Below are 20031 nucleotides of genomic sequence, written 5' to 3' on the forward strand. Positions count from 1 at the left end.
GGGCGCGGGCACAAAGGGCCCGCCCGCCACGGCCGCCGTGGCCCCGGGGCCCGCCCGGCACCCACGCTCCGCCGCCTCCGGGCGCACCCCCGCGTCGGCCAAGCCGCTGCTGCGCTGGGACGAGGTGCCCGACGACTTCGTGGAGTGCTTCATCCTGTCGGGCTACCGGCGTCTGCCGTGCACGGCGCAGGAGTGCCTGGCCTCGGTGCTGAAGCCCACCAACGAGACGCTCAACTTCTGGACGCACTTCATCCCGCTGCTGCTGTTCCTCAGTAAGTTCTGCCGCCTGCTCTTCCTGAGCGGCCGCGACGTGCCCTTCCACCACCCCTGGTTGCTGCCGCTGTGGTGCTACGCGTCAGGCGTGCTGCTGACCTTCGCCATGAGCTGCACGGCGCACGTGTTCAGCTGCCTGTCGCTGCGCCTGCGCGCCGCCTTCTTCTACCTGGACTACGCGTCCATCAGCTACTACGGCTTCGGCAGCACGGTGGCCTACTACTACTACCTGCTGCCCGGCCTGAGCTTGCTGGACGCCGGAGTCATGACCCCGTACGTGCAGCAGCGCCTGGGCTGGCACGTGGACTGCACTCGCCTCATCGCCGCCTACCGCGCGCTGGTGCTGCCTGTGGCCTTCGTGCTGGCCGTGGCCTGCACCGTGGCTTGCTGCAAGAGCCGCACGGACTGGTGCGCCTACCCGTTCGCGCTGCGCACCTTCGTCTTTATCATGCCGCTAAGCATGGCCTGCCCCATCATGCTGGAGAGCTGGCTCTTCGACCTGCGCGGCGAGAACCCCACGCTCTTCGTGCACTTCTATCGCCGCTACTTCTGGCTGGTGGTGGCCGCCTTCTTCAACGTGAGCAAGATCCCCGAGCGCATCCAGCCGGGCCTCTTCGACATCATCGGCCACAGCCACCAGCTCTTCCACATCTTCACCTTCCTCAGCATCTACGACCAGGTGTACTACGTGGAGGACGGCCTGCGCCAGTTCCTCCAGGCGCCGCCCGCTGCGCCCACCTTCTGGGGTACGGTGGGCTATATGCTGCTGCTGGTAGTCTGTCTGGGGCTGGTCATCAGGAAGTTCCTAAACAGCTCCGAGTTCTGCAGTAAAAAGTGAGCGTCTGCCTTGGAGGAGGCTACGGGTGCGCCCACCTGTTTGTCTGGAGTTTCTGTTGTTGCTGTTGTTGGTTTGTTTTCAAGTTTCGTTGTGTTTCCTTCTATGCTCAAGGAGGGTGCTGCAAAACCGCAGGGGAAGAGTCCACTGCTACAAAGGGATCCCCGCCCACTTAGGGCTTTGGAAGGGGGACGGGAGGGGCGGGGGTTCAAGCAGGAGAGAAAGGGCCACTGGTTCTTGCCCGTGGAAAAAGTTCAGGTGGTGTCTGTGACATCCAGGGATTTTTTTCAAAGGCAGGGAATAAAATCCCAAATGAAACCCCAAAGAGTCTGCTTTTCCAATCATCTTCTGTGCCAGGGCTAATAACGAGTAGCCCTTGTGAGATCAGGTATGCAGTAAAGAGGATAAGTAGATAAAATCCCTGGGTGCTTCCATTTCAGCCTGAGGATTGCTTGGATTTGTCAAAAGAATGGAGCTTTGTAGGAAACAGGCAGAAAGACTCAAACCCAGGGCTTATCCAGCTAGAAAATGCATGGAATGTGAACACAAGTCAATTATTTCATAATGTTTCTCAGATGTTATTTAAATAGTAATATATAAAATGATTTTTTCATAATTTATCAAAGCCTGTGAGATGCACTGAGTTTTCTTTGTCACATACTTTTGAATTTTGCAGCCTTCTGCATTTGCATACACTTGAACTGGACATCAGGGCAAGCTGCTTGAGTGTTCTCTACTGCTTTTTTAAACAGTGTTTTCTGAAGGCCTATGTGTGTCATGATACAGCTGTGAATTATTCTACCTTGGGGATTCTGGTTAAACTACTGGTAAGGAGCTGGAGTGGTTTGTATATATCCCAGATTCCTATTTACTTTAATGGATTCTACAAAACCCATCCTCGGTTTTTTTGTTTGTTTGTTTTGTTTTAAATCTTATTCTTTTCTTCTCTACTTTTTTTAGAATTGCCACTGGAATAAATGTGCCTTTTGAAGCAATGCCCAAATGACTGGTCCTCAAACACAGTTTCTTGCATGGGTAGAGCAGTGATTGTAAGCTTTTCTTACTTTACTGCAAATTAAGGTTTAACATTCCATCCAGGAGGGAAGGAAGATGGTGTTAGTTTTAAGTGCTTGGTAGGACTGGAAGTAGCTTACAGGGGCATGCAGAGCATTTGGCTTCTCTACAAAGAGAAGGAGCCAACTTGCTAATGTAGCTGTGGTTTCTAATGCAGACATGGGGGAAGGTGAAAGGACACTGTTCTAGACTGAAGCCATCCATCCTTGCTTAAAATTAAAAATATAGTATTCAGGAATAAAAGGGACAGTTTTAGTATGAAAGTCAGGAGCATATTATTTGAGTTGTAACTGAAATTTTTGAGTTAAGTAAGACTTACCCAGTTAAATACTGAAGTCTCATTGGGGTCCAGGCTACGGAAGTGATTGATAGTCACCCTAAATCCTTGAAAAATTAGTGAACACACCCCTGAGATCCTTTCTAACAGGTTAGCCAGTGTTATTTAGACATTTCTTATAAATGCTAACCTGTAATTAAGATGGCAACTCTAGACTAACACAAACCACTGAGGTGGCTTATTTAAATACTTGTCACGTTTCCTGGTAAGTCGTTTTGGTTAAAAACCAGATAAGTCCTTTAGCAGGGAGTCTTGACTTCGTGGTATAGTTTAGATCAAGCACATAAGGCAGATGAACACTTACCTCAGCTCTGGCAGGCTGGTGCTCCTAAGAAGACTGCTGTTTTTGTTTATACTTTTAATCGCTTCTGTATTTGTAAACAGAGAAGCTCAGCACAATTCCCTGGAGAAGCCAGTATATTTATGTGTGCATATCCTGGTGTGTGTTCATTTGCACACAGAAGTTAAGTTTATATATTTCTGTATTAAAATTAAGAAACTCTTAATGGGATTGTAAATACACTTTGCACAGTTGCTGATGAGTGTCGGTTTCTCACCCTTTGCAAAGTGCAAGGAGATTCCTGTTACAGGGGCTGGTAATTTGTGTTTATAAATTAAGAAACTCTTAATGGGATTGTAAATACACTTTGCACAGTTGCTGATGAGTGTCAGTTTCTCACCCTTTGCAAAGTGCAAGGAGATTCCTGTTACAGGGGCTGGTAATTTGTGTTTACTACAGATTTTATTCCTCAACTATAACTTAATTTAGTCCATGTATTCAAGGACAACTGTGGAAATCAGGATATTTCCACATGCAAACTTACTTGCATGTCATTGTTGTCTCTTCTAGAGCCCCAAAGAATGTTGGTTTGAAAGCCAGAGAAGCAGGTTGAAAAGTATTTTGTAGCTTCCTTGTAAAATGGGACCTCCTTTTCAGAAGGAACTTTCAAGAGGAAGACTTCTAAAAAGGGTTGATAAGTTTGAGAACAAGAACTAAACCCCAAATTTGTAATTTTAAATTTTTGTCAGAGATCTGGGTCCACAAACAGAATTCTCTTCTTGCCCTGTGTCTTTGTCCTTAAGCAGAGGCCACTTAAGGATAAAATTATACCCATATCATTTTCAAGTGATTATGATGCACGAGCCCAGTGAGATGACACACTTTTCCTCACCAAGGTGTCAGCACCTAGTGTGTCCCAGAGAGAATGAGGACTCACTTTTCTTTTCCCTTTGCCTTTTCCTGCCTCAACATTCCCTTTCCTGTTCCATCTTAGGTTTTATATACTGCATATAACATTGATGATAAGACATCCTATCTGAAACAGTGGTTTGGCTTTACTTCATGTTTGCAACTCGATACCATCTACACCATTTTAGACCAGGGATGATTTGTTAAAATATATAGTTTAAATGCTAAATTCTATTGGATTTCTTTCAAGATAAATGATGATATTTTAGAAGGAAATACTTGCTTAAGTCTCCACATTTAAATGGAACTATCCAGGTTGATTACATATTCCAGGGGTAATATGGCAATCAGAATAAAATATCTTTAAAAATATTTTTTCACGGGCCGGCCCGGTGGTGCACTGGAGAGTGCGCCGCTTGGGAGCGCAGCGGCGCTCCCACCGAGGGTTCGGATCCCATGTGGAGACCGGTTCCCACTCACTGGCTGAGCGCGGTGCGGGCGCAACACCGAGGGTTGCGATCCAGTTGCCGGTCCCCGGTACGGGTGCGACACCGAGGGTTGCAATCCCATTACCAGTCAGTAAAAAAGACAAAAAAGGAAAAAAATATATATATTTTTTTTCACACTCTCTGTTTTGCCACAGCCATTAAAATTCAATTTTATTGTGTTCAGCTGTCTGAAATGTCAGATTAAACTATAAGTAAAAATTCACTACATTATCTTCGTACAACCTATTTGGCAGTAGAATTTTGACACATATAATACATTTTATTTTTACTTGTTAGTCATAATCTAGATGACATCTCAAGAAGCAGCACTACAGAGTCATGCCTGAAATGAGAATGTTTGACTTCAGTGCCTGTCATCCGTGGGTTGGTCTCTGGGGCTGACTCAACCTAATTTAGTTGGCTAAAAGGGTTCTTTTCTTCTCTGCCCTTCTTGTAGCTCAGGTGAATAGGATGACCTTCCCAGAGAGAGGAAGTGAGTTCTACAGTCAGGTCATGACTGACTTGTAAAAATAAACGCGATCTTTTCCACTGGCCATCCACTTTTTATAAATAGCCCAGGGAGAAAGTATGGGGCTACAGAGCTGGCCAGAGTGGCCTTCATATGTTTTCCATTCATAAATCCTGCCCGTAAGTGCTTGCAGTCAAAAAACTGTTTAGCCTCATTCATCATGCTACTTCGTGGGAATCATTCTTAAGAATGCAAACTTTGTGGGTGGAGGTGATTTTTATCTTTTTTTTTTTTTCCCCAGGATTTGGTGCTGAATCTGAGGGCTAACAGCAATAAAAAAAAACAGGAAATTTTTATCTTCAAAACTCTTCATAGCTTTAATTAGTTAATCTGCACAAAATTATAATAGGTGACAGGGATGGTAGGAGTTATCTGCATTTCAAGGTTTTACCATTGGACCAAGGTGACAGAACTGTTTTCAAATTGACGTTAGAATATTGGGACAATTGTTTGCTCAATTGTGAGTGTTTTCTAGTTTGCATGGCTATGATGCCTGGCCAAGCACATAGATACTAAATGTGTGTGTGTGTGTGTGTGTGTGTTTACATATTCTTTTAATTGACTGTAATTTTAAAATAGAGCAAAGTATGGTATGGCTGTCTTTGAAATTAGATTATAAAATCTTAAAATATGATCAGCCACTTAAATGGTTTTTACCATCTAGTTCTTCATCTGTTGAAGTTTGCCACTGCTGACTTCACTCTCTCTGCATCCTTTGAGTTGATGTTCATTCATTTGTTAATGTAATCCCTTTAGTAATCATTGAGTACCTACTGTATGTAAGGCATTGGGCAAGGATCCATTCATATTATTACAGCTGTTACCCTTTGTCTTCTGCTGGAACAGAGTTAGAAGCACCAGAAAGGCTTTCTGCCAAGGGACCAGAATCTAACCTTGGTCATAAACAGAATGTCCTAAGTCACTGAATTTTCTTCTATTAGCGTGAGTGCAATGCATAGAACCTTATTTCAATTAAAATTCTAACTTACCCACAATCAGTTTCTTTTTTCTTTCTTCCTTTCTTTCTTTTTGTCTGCTTCTATAGTTAAAGATAACTTGAAAATTTAATGCACAGTACAGGTGAGGGAATAGTGGGCATATGTATAGAACTGAAAAATTTATCATCACTGTTAATTAATAAACACACTAATGACAATAACTATTGGAAGGTTAATAGTATTCTTACCATTATGAAATGTGGCTCATCCAAAGTGCCTAAACTGTGATGTCATTAAGTGTCTGAATTTCAGAGAGAGTGTAATAAAATTTTTAAAAACCCACATTTATATGAGCTTGAATGCTTAAATCTCCAAAATTAACTAAGATCAACTAAAGTTCTCTAGCCTTTTTTTGCTTCTAAAATCTTTGTGTTGTAATTTATGAAACATGTCTTAGAAAAAACAAGTCTGGAGAAAATCATTTTTAAAAAGTGTCAGATATAAAAAAGATAAGAAGAAAGCATGGGAAAGGGAGGAGAAGGATTAGATTTAAACAGCCAGAATAGGGCAACTGTGAACAGTGTCGCTTGAATCTTAAATTTTGTCTCTAGAAAAGCATGTGAACTCCAGGGTGTTAATGTTCAAATAGGTAGGTAAGAAATTTTATTTGGCAGCTTACCCACATATCCAGTAGCTTTTGAGCACTAGAGCCCAATTATATTTTGAGTAGTGTATTTATCTCCTGGCTTAATGTCCTTAATTTATTTCTATAAAATTAGGACATAAGGCAAAAAGGCATTAGAGGATAGCACCAACCAGTTGTAAATCACCTTTTGAATCATTTTCTTGAGGGATTGCCAATGTTCTCTGATATATATCGCCGAGCAAAAAGCGAACCAGCCTAGGCAAACTGGAAAAGGAAGCATGCAGTGCTGGGGCTAAGCACTGCTGTATGACTGGAGAGAGCCCACGTGCCTTCTTTATTGGAGATTTGACTTCTTCAGTATCACGAATAATTATTTCTTAATCGTGAAAATGGATGTCAGTTCTTCTTAGTCACTATTCCAGAAAGCTAATACAACTCTCTGTTACTGTCATTTACAAAAAGGACAAATGTATTGCATTTCTGGTTTGCAGATTCTAATCCGTTTGTAGGCTTTTTTTGTTTTAGAACAGCTTCTTAAAAATCTGTGAGCAAGTTGCAGAATTAGAGTGTTTATTTATAGATCAGGGGCCAAACATGCTCATCTAGCTGTTAATTGTGGCAGGATGTGACTTTTGAGAGCTCTGAACACACACCTATATGCAACTTATTTACTATTTAACTGAATGGAAAAACAGCCTTTTCTTTGAGCTTTTGAAGATGTTCCCCAATGTATTGTGCTTCTAAATGTAATGCATAAGCTTTAATACTTTTTGTTCTTGAATGATCTCTGGAAGCTATTCCAAACATGGCATTTCTCAAGGAAAATTTCTTGAATGTGCAGAATTATCCTCAAATATATAAAAGTGACTGGCTACCTTTCTCATGCCTTACAGCTCCACCCAAAATACGCAATAAGCACTTGCTGCGGAGTGGAGGGTCTTCAGTTGGTTATTTAGCCATGCTGTAAAGATAGCCCTGCTTCTCACGGTTCATCACAGCATTGAGAAAGATACCGTGTAAATAAACCCTTGTTTCTAGGTAAAGTATGGGGCCACGTTAATTTCATTTGTTCTTTTGATTCCACCTCTAATTAGAAAGCATAATCTGTTTTTAATATCCTGGATGCAAAAAAGAAAATTCACAGGAAAATTTTTTAAAGAAGTATTTTAATTTTATATTTTAGAAGTTTATAATAATAATTTGTTAGTAAAAATAGGCCTTAGCACATAGATAAGAACCAGTGCTTTTTGGAAAGCCTCATCTTTGTCCTGGGAGTTTGTTTAATCACCTTGAGCTCGTACCCAAATGATAAAGACCTAATAGGTCTTTTAAAATGTAAATAATGTATAGTTTAAAGAAGGATACAAATCTTTTTTAAAAGAAGAAAACATGTCAGGTAGGTTTTAGGTGCATAACAAGGCTAAATTTAAAAGTCTTTAAAATTCTGGTTAAAACTTCATTGAATTTGCTTTCTCAGCAAGGCTTAGCAGGGAAGGCCTACTTTTCTACCCGGCTGGTTTTCTCTTCTGGAGGCTGTGAGCAGAATTATTCTGATCAAGCGAATGGGTGCCAAAAAAGAGGTGAGGCACATCTTACTGTGATGAGGGTATGACCACAGTTAATAACAACGCCAGTAGGATGCACAGCCCTGGACACTCTGCCACTTGTTCCTTCAGAGTGGAAAGAGGATAAGGCCGTGTGCCCTTGCCACGCGGTCCAGGTAGAGGCTCTGGGAGCTTCGGGGCTGGGAGGTGCTTGGGCTGCCTTCATACCTGCATGAAGCACGTGGTGGTTCTGAACTCTCTTCACTTCGGCCTCTCCTGGACCATTTCCACCACCCTGGAAGCCTTCGCCACGCGGTCCAGGTAGAGGCTCTGGGAGCTTCGGGGCTGGGAGGTGCTTGGGCTGCCTTCATACCTGCATGAAGCACGTCGTGGTTCTGAACTCTCTTCACTTCGGCCTCTCCTGGACCATTTCCACCACCCTGGAAGCCTTCACTTTCCACAAATCCAGCCTTGAAGACAGGTTTCTAAAATGGTTCCACGTGTATTTAGGCCTTCTCCAACCATCTGCCTTATGGGGTTCATCCAGCCTAAACTAAGGATTTAAAGACGATGACTGTACTCGGATTTACTAGAATGTACAACCAGCAGGTCCCCTTTTACAGTAAAGGGTGTTACTTGAAGGACCATATTCATTTTTTCCCTCAGGTCAGAGACAGAGGAAGGATTTAATAGTGGTCAAATAGAGACCTTCTTATGTCCTTTTTTTTTGAAGTTTATTTAATGTTAATAATGAAGGAGGAAGGGAGTAATGAATAATGCAGGCATAAAGAAAGATATTTTTTCCCCACTGCTTGCTAAATTAATTCTTCTTAGGCTACCCTGACTGACTCCAGTCCTCACCTACATCTAAAAAGCTGCATCTAACTAGCTCTAGAGGACGCGTTCTCAGGATGTGTGAACTTCCATATATGGACTATGATGCAGTTTCAGATCAATAGTGTATACTGGCAGAAAAGCATTACTTAATCATGATTCCATATGACCTGATAAAGTAATCTATAGAAATAGATATCACCCCGGTCAGTTCAGTGCATGTAGCTGAACAAAATTGTGACTCACTTCTGTTGTATTGTTTGCTATGATTTTGATTTTCTGAGATATTTGTTCTGTATAGCCTTGAATATGAAATTCTGTATAAAATAACTGCATTTTTTGCTGAAGAACAAATTTATGAAATAAGAATAAATTATTTGTAAGCACAGTGTTTAGGACTGCATTTGTATACCTCTGTGCATGTTCAGAAGATACTCATTGGCAAACAAAGTATTTCTAAATTAACAGTAAAATGTATGTAACACTCATGAACACAATAAGAAAAAATTACCCTTTTTATAAAAATCAGCAGGCAGAAGGGAAGACAATAAGTGTATCCTGAAGAAGCACCCTTAATATATAACTTTTTACAATATTAGTTAAATGGAAAAAATTCATGTTACTTTGAAATCCTATCTTCTAAGAAGATATTTATACATCCCAGGTTATGAAACGTTTACTTACACCTTTCTGTTTTTCAAGGGCATATGGGGTCCACGGGTTTCCGTGCAATACTGCCGGTCCCAGAACCCTGGTGATGTGTGTGAATTTTCAGTATTTCTGTCCCAAATAACTCTAGAACAGCAGGTTCCACTTCAGTGGTAAGCTCTGTGGTGACTGCTCAGTCTACATCTTGTTGGCTCTTGCTTCAATTGGGGTTTTTGGTATCAGGAACAGGGTACTCCTCTCAATGAAGCAAGACAAGGTTTATAGGAGGAACACTGGGGAGTTCTCAGAAGGCACAGGCTGCCCACACATGCCTCAGGAAAGACGGAGCAGGGCAGCGGTAGAGATTCCAGCTGGGAACTCCTGCCTCGAGTAGTCCTGTGGGGCGCTACCACCAGAGAAGCCAACTTCAGCTGTTTCCTGGCCCTGTTGCGTCTGCTCCCAATCCAAATTCCAAGAAAGAGTATCTGATTGGCCTACATCAGGTCACAGGAACTCTTCTGGAGACAAGGTATGGGTGCATGATTTGAGCCTTTCCAGAACGCCACCAGAGGAGCCAACTTCAGCTGTTTCCTGGCCCTGTTGCGTCTGCTCCCAATCCAAATTCCAAGAAAGAGTATCTGATTGGCCTACGTCAGGTCACAGGAACTCTTCTGGAGACAAGGTATGGGTGCATGATTTGAGCCTTTCCAGAACCACATGAAAGGCAGCGGTTAGGTCCGCATAGGAAGGGATGACAAAAAAAACAGTTGTTCAAGTCATCCAGGCCCTGGATAGCTGGTACTCAGGCATGCCATGGTAATACCCACTCCTGGAGAGTGTAAGGACAAGGATCTCTGGATACTGAGGGTCTGGGCCCATGGGCACAATGTAAAGCAGTGTCCAAGCCCAGTGCGCTATCGATGTGGGGTCCCTGTCGAAGCCCTGGAGCATCTGGTCACGGAAGAAGGGAGGGATGTATTCCGTACAGGCTTTCCTTAATGTAATACAGCTATTACTTGTACAATCTAAGTATTCTTGTCCCCTTCCCAGAGACAACCCAAAGTCCTGACTTAGAACTGCAGCATTCAGGTCAGGATGTGGCTAAATAAGGCAGACATTCAGCCACCACCACCACCACCCCCCACTCAGAATAGCATGCTGCTTCTAATTGCATACCGTGTCACCCACACTTGGCAGCTCTCACCTTCTGGGGCCTAGGAAGGGCAAGGCCTCCACAAGCTGGCAGTGGGAGGAGTTCCTCAGGTTCCGTGTGCTGGAAGGATCTCTGTCTGCCTGCCTCCAGGGCCACTCCTAAGAAGGCCAGTCTGTTTGGGCTGCCCAGTATCTCCTGGACTTGTGCCAAACATCTGCCTGTTGGCCTTCAGATCCAATCTCCCCAGCCTTCCCCTCATCTGCTCTGTATTGGAGCTGATTCCAGGCTCCCTTACTCTCTGGCTTTTTGTTAGGTCTTGCCAAGGGGAAAAATGGTGGAAGATTGGATTGGAAGGAGGGGGCAGAAGGCAGATTATTTTTCCCTTTCCCTCTCCACTTTTCCAGTTTTTTTCTGGGATTCTCAACCTTGGTTGCTGCTGGCAGTCACAGTGTGACACTGAGGGAAGACAAGACAAGAATAAAGCCAGCACATGGAAAGAGGCCAAAGAGGGTAAATAATAAAGGAAGCCTTGATCTATCTGTGCCTGAAAGCCTACACATCTTTGGGCTTTTCCTAATGTGAGCCAATAAATTCCTTTCATTCTATGATTCAATTTAAGTTGTATTTACTGCTTGTAATTAGAAGTACCTTAACTGATCCATAAGGTTTGCCAGCCTCCCAGCCATGTATAATATGATTTGCACAGTCCCCATCCCACTTCGACTCAGCCAGTCCCACATTTTAAGATCTGCATATTAGATATTTGAAATACTTCATCTTTAAATACATAGTTTCTGTATTAGGACTCAATGCTGCCCAATGGCCCTCCTGTAATGTCTGAATCACTTTCTCTCCTGTTTTCCGTTGCAGGTATTTCAAATTTCTGACCATACCACTCCCACCCTCTCTTCAACTCCCTGAGCCTACCACTTCCCACCTCTTCAGGAACCATGCTCTTCCACTACACATTGCCCTCCTGTATTTGCGATTACTTCTCTACTCAATAGGATTCCTCCTACAAGCATTTAAAAATGTTCTACTAGTCTCTCTCATCTCCTAAAATGAGAAAGTCACCCTCTCCCCCATATGTTACACTCTGAGACCACCCCCACCTCTCTTCTCCGTCACAGGCAGGCTGTTTGAAAGAGTGGTGTACGCTGTCATTGTTTTCTTACTTCCACCTCCCACTCCTTCGCCCACTGCATTCTGGCTTCATTTTCACTAGAACACCTCTTGTAAACTATCCAACGATCTCCTTGTTGACAGATAGACATTTCTTTGATTCTCTTTTCCATTCCCTTGTCTTTGAAACACTCTTCTCTTGGCCTCTGTGACTCTGCCCTACTCTTTTACAATCTCCTGTACTAACTTGTCTTCCCCTATCCATGCCCAAAGTCAATTTCTCAAAGTGTGAGCACAGACCATCTGCATTAGTGTAGTTGAAGGACTTGGTCATCAGCTTCCTGACACTGCTTCCTGTCAGCTTTCTTACAGCAGAGGCATTGAAATTCTTGTTTAGGAAGCTCAACCTTGAGTCTATTCCTCCAATTCTTCAAAGGAGTTTGGAAACCGACCAGTGCCTGCTAACAAATTCCCTTCAGCCCCAACTAGCTTGAGTAGATTGTGTTGTCTGCAGTTGACCCCAAATTGATATACCAGGTAAGCAGGAAAAGATGGGATCAGGAATGCTGGAAAGAGGAAGTCATAGCTCTTTATTCCCCACACCCAGTCATTGGCAAGTAGTCTATTGGGCCTTTGATTTTTTACCTTTAATTTTCTTTCACAAAACAAAGCAGGTTCTGGATCAGGCAGCTTCTTCAGAGAGTTTGGTTTAGAAACATTAGGAAGGGAATTACCTAAGAATTTTTTTCTCCTTAATGTTGACTTAAAATGGGTGAAGGGAGACACAGCACAGGTACTTAGAATATATGTCAAGTAGAAGAAATCTAAAATAACAAATCCCATGAACAATAAGTGGTGTTCCCAAATGTCAATGTAATTTATATGATATTCATATCAACATTCTGCCCCTAATAACCAAAAATCCATTAAATATAGAACATACAGAATTCTAGCACTGGGGCCAGCCCGGTGGCGCACTCGGTAGAGTGCAATGCTTGGGAGCACGGTGGCGCTCCCACCGAAGGTTCGGATCCCATATAGAGACCGGTCCGCTCACTGGTTGAGCATGGTGTGGGCGCGACACTCGCTTGGGAGCACGGTGGCGCTCCCACCGAAGGTTCGGATCCCATATAGAGACCGGTCCGCTCACTGGTTGAGCGTGGTGTGGGCGCGACACTGAGGGTTGCGATTCCATTACCGGTCACGAAAAAAGACAAAAAGGAAAAAAAAAAAAAAAGAATTCTAGCACTGGACAGGAATTCTATGAGCCTTTGATCTACAAAATTAACTGTGGTCCTCCCTCACAATGGGGAGTGGCCAGAGGTGAGTCAGGATTCAGCAGCTGCTTGGTTTCCTCTTTTCCTGAACAAAGGTGCTTATTCCTGTAATGCATCCCCCTGCTTCTTCTAGCAGTACCCTGGATTTCCTTTGAGGTAGGATCCCTCCCTCTGAACCTTGGTGGGACTGCTCTCCCAGGCCATGGGTGGGCATGTGACCCAAAGTAAGCCCACAAGTCCACAGTTTCTCTCAGTTCCATACTTGCCAGGACTTGCCTGCACAGGTATTCATGCAATTCTGTGAGCTACCCCATGACCTTCCATTAAATAATTTCTTTTATGTTGTTGTTACTCACTTTTCCCCCCTTAAGGTAGCAAGAAGGTTTCCTTTTCCTGCAATTAAAGAATATTGACTGAGGACTTCCAGTTTCCAGTATGGCATGTAAGGAGCTTGGAAGTTGTCACTCCATCCTAAGAAGTAAAGAGCTAAACTAAAAATCAACAACTCTTCTTACATTCATCAGGAAAATGAAGTCACAGAATAAACTGCTGTCCCCAAAATTAGAAAGACAGCTATATACAGAGAATCATGACTTATCAGAGCAAGAACACATGAGCAGAAACCTCTGCAGGAACCAGTACTGGGCTTTTTTTAAAAAAAAAAAAAAAAAACCTAGTATATAATGTCTAGCTTTCAACAAAAAAATACAAGACTTAAAAAAAGGCAAAAAAAAAAAAAAAAAAAAACCTAGTATATAATGTCTAGCTTTCAACAAAAAAATACAAGACTTAAAAAAAGGCAAAAAAAAAAAAAAAAAAAAACCTAGTATATAATGTCTAGCTTTCAACAAAAAAATACAAGACTTAAAAAAAGGCAAAAAAAAAAAAAAAAAAAAACCTAGTATATAATGTCTAGCTTTCAACAAAAAATTACAAGACTTAATAAAAGGCAAAAAAAAAAAAAAAAAGAAAAGAAACCAAAAAAATGGTTTGAAGAGACAGAGAATGCTATGGGTTAAATGTGTCACCCAAAAGTTCATGCATTGGAAAGTTGACCTCCCTTGTAACAGTGTTAAGAGAGGGGGAGAATCCAATTACAGTATTTGAAAGGTGGGCCTTTGAGAGGTGATTAGATCTTGAGGACTGTGCCCATGTGAACGGATTAATTCATTCATGGAGTAATGAGCTATCATGGGCGTGGTTCTAATGGATGTATAAGAGAGTGAGTGAGAAGGTTAGTTTTCTTGCTGTTGCTATTCTCACCATCTGATACCCTGCAGAGAGTCACTACCAAGAAAAAAGCCCTCGCCAGATACGACCCCCTGGACTGTGAACTTCCCAGCCTCCAAAATTGTAAGAAATAAATTTTGTTTCTTTATAAGTTACCCAGTTTCAAGTATTCTGTTATTAGCAATGGAAATGTACTAATACACAGAACAAGCATCAGAACCAGGCTCAGATATGGCAGGGATGTTGCAATTATCAGACTGGGAATTTAAAACAATTATGCTAAAAGTTCTAATGGAAAACGTAGACAACACACAGGGACAGATTGGTAATGTACAGAGAGATGAAAATTCTAAGAAAGAATAAAACAAGTGCCAGTGTGGCTGACTAGTGAGCTCACCTGGTAGAGCGTGGTGATGACAACACCGGGGTCAAGAGTTTGGATCTCTGAACTGGCAAGCCACACACACACAAAAAAGCATCTTGACAGAAACGAAGGCGGCCTTTGATGGGCTCACGTGTAGATTGATGAGTAAAGAATCAGTGAGCTTGAGGATACATCAACAGGAACTTCCAAAACTCAAAACCAAAAAGGAAAAAAGACAAAAAAAAAAAAAACAGAAGAGAATATTCAAGAACTGTGCCACAATTACAAAAGGCATAACATATGCTTAATGGTAATGTAAGGAGAAGAAAGACAGAAAGGAACAGAATAATATTGACTAATGCACCACCCACCCAAAACTTGCAGCTTGAAAGGAAAAGAAATTCTACATCTAGACACGATATGACTTTTGAATCACTTGTAAAAATTTCTTTCTTTCAGAAGTCCACTATCAGTTTCTGACCTCCAAAATTTCTTCTTAAGAGCAGAAGGAATTCCTAAGAGAAGGTGGAGATAAAAGGAATCTGGTTACCTTTGCAAGTTAAAATAATTTTTTAAATCGTAGGATTAATAAGAGAGGTCCCACATCCTTCCCGCTCACATAATCCCATCCTCTACAACTGTAAAAATATGTGGAAAACTGGAAGGTGGGTAGAAGTCATGTGCACATTTATCAATAGAAAACGTAATTTTCTAAGAGTTACATTATTACTTCAAGATGACCCATTAAAAATATGTGGAAAACTGGAAGGTGGGTAGAAGTCATGGGCACATTTATCAATAGAAAACGTAATTTTCTAAGAGTTACATTATTACTTCAAGATGACCCAAGTGGGTTTTTGTTCCACCCCTTCTTCATTCAGTGCTCGACTGTATTAGTTCGTCCTTATGCCACTGTAAATCTGTTTTGATGGTGATCTTTACATATCAGGTTAGAGTTGTTTCATATTACTTTACTTACACAGAAGTGTCATAAAGTACAAAAAGAAATGGATTTAAGGAAATAAATATTTCTACATATATGCACATATAATAAACCAACTATAAGAAGATCATGATCATGTTGTTTTGGTTTTGATATGATTTTTTTTGTTTTGGTTTTGATTTTGGTGTTTTCTTTTTGTTAATGTTAGCTCCTAGAGAGAGGGTCAATTATAGAAGATGGCAGATGTGAAATCCTGCCAGAAGCTCCTCATTTTGATTTCTGGTGTTACCTATATCTTGCCAAATGCAAAACTTAATATATGTGCCAATGTATCACATAAACGCATAAGGGGATCAGGGCAAGTGGCATAAATCATAGTGCCTCACCATAGAATCTGGCTAAAATGAATTTAAAGAGAACAGTTAAATAAGAAAAGTTACAGGTTTTTCTTAGCATCAGGTGGCAGTTCTATCACTTTCTCCCCATAGTTCTGTTTCACAGGATCATTTTAGCCCCCAAGCCCCAAGGCCATCATCTGCTCTGTTCTGGAAGGATGAGTCACAGCTGTCCAAGTACGGGGAAGATGAGGCTCTCCCTTTCTTCTTGGGCATAACAAAATGCAGCTTATCATATGAATAACAGGGTACCTTTAAAACAAAACAACTTTCTCCCCATTCTTGCTGTCCAGTGCCATACATGGTCTTGACGAAGACATCTGTCAAGCTGCAGCGTCACGCGGCTCCCCCCACAAGTGCTGATGTGTATTCAGGACACCTCCTAAGAAATCCCAAAGAGGAAACAGGTGCCCTCCTGAAAAACGGGAGCCCTTATCTGCAATAGCTGCTATTTGGGCCATCTGGGAATCTCGGAGTCCGGCTCGATCCTTGTATCTAGCCCATGTCCCCACTGTCCCCGCTGCGGACACGGTGCCGGATGACCGCACGGTCAGGCAAACTTGTGCAGGGGCAGCCTGAAGAAGGAAAAAGCTGGACCCCCGAGTCGGGGCGGGGGATCCCGAGGCTGCCGTGGGCACACACGCACGCACGTGCCACACGCGGAGGCGCCCTCGGGGCACCGCGAGATGGTCCCCGAGCTGTGCTTTCCAGAAAGGCCCCTTCAGAGCCAGGAAAGACAGAGCAGCCTGGAAACGGGCGGTTGGCAGGAAGGTGTCCCTGCAGGGTTCCCTCAGGGCGGCTGCAGGCAGCACACCCTGAGCTGCCCGAGCAGGTCGCATGTCGCAGGCCAGGGCGGTGCTCGAGCTTGGCCTCCCCTGCCTCCCGCATCTGCAGACCTGGGCTGGGTTCGACTTCTCGCTCCAGGAGCTCCTAGTCACGTCACCTTAGGCAAGTCACCTGGCCTCTCTGCACCTCCATTTGCTCTTCTGTAGAATGGGGTTAGAAATATTTCTTACTTCATAGTGACCTGAGGATTCCATGAACGGATGTAAATCAGTTTCGCTCAGTGTCTGGCACATGGTAACCGTTCGGTACACTTTAGCTAGGGTTATATTACGTCAGACTCCAAGATGCCCCAAACACCTGGGCAGCTATTCCAGCTATTCAACATGAAGATCCTGGGGCCTATGTGCTGGAATGGAATTAAGACTTTCTAGATCAGTACTGTGCAATAGAAATATCATGCAAACCACATGGGTATTTTTTAATGTTCTAGTAGCCACCTTAAAAGGGTAAAAAAAAAAATCAGGTGAATTAATTTTAGTAATATGTTTTATTTAATCCATTATATCCAAAACATCATTTTAACATGTGGCACTAACCACATTTCAAGAGCATGGATCTCCCCTGTGCTAGACAGCACAGCTCCAGACATCTTTTCCCTGAGATCAATGTAGGGCAGGCTCCTTCACTTGGATCTCAACTCAAATGTCACCACCCCCTTTGACCATTTATCTAAAGTAGCTGCCCCTGCCCCCTCCATCCCCACATACACACACATTAGCCATCACCATGTTTTGTTTTCTACACACCACTTATCACGTGTGAAATTCCCTTGCTTATTGTCTCTACCCATTAGAACCAAAGCTCTAAGGCTGCAGAGTTGGATCCTCAGCACCCAGCATAGTACCTGGCACTCTCTAGGCACTCATTTAATATTTGTACAATGCATAAATAAATGAATGAACAAATGAATAAATGACTAGATGTGGTAGTCCTTGCTGGAGGAAATGGGTTTGATACAAAAATGAAAACTCCTGAAAAGACAGCTTCATTTTCTACTTATACCAATACCTCCCCAGTAATAGCTAAAGTCAGTGCATCAGAAAGCATGCTTCACTTTCTGTATGTGCTTCTGAATGAGGAAAGCAAGCAGTTTTGCTTTCTGACAGTGAACACAATTAGAAGCATTTATATTTGCATGTTTTCTGGAATATTAAATTCTCAAGTCCTTATTAATAAAGATAATATGAAAAGGTTGGGACAAATTTTCTCAAACCTCAAAATGAAACTTTCGGTTGACACTAGAGCTTTATTACTGGCAATGATGAGACATTTGTTTACTGAAAGTAACATTGTTTCATTTGTGGCCAAAAATAGAACCACACAGTAGCATATCTACCTACTCTACAGACAAAACTACCCGATTTTGACCAAGAAGACATCTCTGCCTGTGGGGATAATGAGATTATATTTGAACAATACAAAGGATGCAAAATACAGGGATCTGAAAATAGTCTTCTATAAATTTGATGATTAATCAGGCAATAACAAGTGACTCAGCTGTTACCTTTATGCCTAGGATTATAAACTTGACTCTCCCAACTGTGTTGATGTTTGTCAGATATTCTTCAACAGACATTTACTTTGTGTATTACCTGAATTGTATGCCAACTCAAAGATTTAAGATTTTTTAAAATTATCAATAGTTTTCAAAATAAAATTTGAAATATAAAAATATTAAACTGAGTCCAAATGGAGAAGAGCCAGTTTACTATAGATGAGTTAACTCCCACTAAAAAGAGAGAGTATACAGCCCAGTGTAAGAGTATGTATATCTGTTTTTTTGAGGTCATTTAACAATAAAGCATTCTTGATAAAATTAAACATTTGGGCTATGAGTCAATAATAATAGTTAAAACCATTTCTGGGCAAGCAACACTATTAAAGCAATAAATGTGTTCGTGGTACCAGTTCTAATGGTTTTGTTCAATGTTATAAAATGATTAGTAAAATAGTGGTTGCCAAACCTGGGTGCACAGTAGAATCGTCTAGGGAGCTTTATAAGTCAGTTGATTCCCAGGCTCTATCCTCAGACATTCTGATTCAGGCAATCTGTTGGGACTTTGGAACCTGTACTGAGAAAAGCTCTGTTGGTGTCTACAATGATCAGCCAGGTCTAGGAGCCTCTGCAGCAGAATCACACAAGTGTTACCAAAGGCACATTCACCAGAATGCCAAAGCAGCTCAATCTTCAGGGCCCCTCATTTGCACCAGTCTCTTCCAAAACACTGTTCCTGATTTTTTTATTTGTAATTTTGTATTCCTTTTCTTACAGAGGTCCCCCCTAATTGTAAAGTGTTCAGTGCCCACAAAACTTGGATCTGCTCCTGGCCATAAACTATACTGTCTTCAGAAAACTATAGCCACAGGGCAAATCCGGCTCTCTGCCTATTTTTGTACAGACCACCAGCTAAGAATAGTTTTTACATTTTTAAATTTTTATTGTTCTTTTGAAAAAAAATCAAACGAGTAATACTTCACAACACATGAAAATTACATGAAATTCAAATTTTGGTGTCCATAAATAAAGTTATATTAGCTCACAGCCATGCCCATTCATTTATGTATTGTCTATGGCTGCTTTAGTGTGGCAATGGCAGAGTAGTTGCAACAGAGACTGTATGGCCTGCAAACCTTAAAATATTTACTATCTGGCCCTTTACAAAAAAAGTCTGTGGACCCCTGACCTATACCATCTAATGATAACATCAGAAAATTCATTTGAAAGGGTTGCTTTATTTAATGTGAAAAGCATGACAGAGGAATTGTTTAACATAAACAACTTGTAAACACTTCCAAATATAGAAATGAGATTTATTCTATGAAAATCTACAAGTGATTAAATTCAAACATAAATATCAAAGACTTTATGGAACCATGGGGTCCTATTCAGGATCACTGAGAGCATGCTATGCTTAGTCTGTGGTTAGAAGCAATGATTGGTGAGACATGGGTTTGTGGGATGATTCAGGATAGGACGGTTATCAGTAAAAATCCTCCCAGGTAAAAGATACAGGAAAAATCTTGGAGGATAGTTGCAAAAGATATATGCGATTAGATCAGCCATTAATCATAAAATAATATGGCTCTGGGTTGTGAAAAAGCATAGTAAAATGTTGCTAAAGTTATACTTCAAAGTTTAGCTCTCAGAGGTGGGCTGGTAAATCAATTAAAGCAGTTACTAAAAGCATTTTAACAATAATGACTGGGTATATTGGGCAAGAACAGTGACAGATCATTAAATTCTGGAAGCAAAGCAGATTAAAAACATTGATTTAGCTGTTCCTCTTCACAGAAGTGTGACAGAAACTTATACAGAGCTGTGAGAGTCACTCTGAAGGTCTGGGACCTCAGACAGGCAGCGAGGAG

General features: G+C 41.9%; 1 protein-coding gene and 1 long non-coding RNA gene across 2 annotated transcripts; one reads left to right on the forward strand and one right to left on the reverse strand.

The window, feature by feature from the left end:
- The first annotated feature begins 6 nt into the window (after positions 1 to 6).
- Positions 7 to 2111, forward strand: PAQR9 (progestin and adipoQ receptor family member IX). The gene has a single exon (XM_008586948.1). The coding sequence runs from the start codon at positions 380 to 382 to the stop codon at positions 1109 to 1111; it is 732 nt and encodes a 243-aa protein (XP_008585170.1). The 5' UTR covers positions 7 to 379; the 3' UTR covers positions 1112 to 2111.
- A 2827-nt stretch (positions 2112 to 4938) lies between these two features.
- On the reverse strand, positions 4939 to 9070 carry LOC103602530. Its single transcript, XR_551540.1, has 2 exons — positions 8302 to 9070; positions 4939 to 8156 (listed from the first exon to the last, which is right to left on the reverse strand). It is a non-coding gene; the product is annotated as an uncharacterized LOC103602530 (long non-coding RNA).
- Between the last annotated feature and the right edge of the window lie 10961 nt (positions 9071 to 20031).

The sequence above is a fragment of the Galeopterus variegatus genome, unplaced genomic scaffold (assembly GCF_000696425.1).
Source record: "Galeopterus variegatus unplaced genomic scaffold, G_variegatus-3.0.2 Scaffold4183, whole genome shotgun sequence".
Lineage (NCBI taxonomy): Eukaryota > Metazoa > Chordata > Mammalia > Dermoptera > Cynocephalidae > Galeopterus > Galeopterus variegatus.

Bases quoted from the DNA above. Each gene is read 5' to 3' on its own strand.
- PAQR9 (XM_008586948.1), top strand. From the start codon at position 380: ATGAGCTGCACGGCGCACGTGTTCAGCTGCCTGTCGCTGCGCCTGCGC.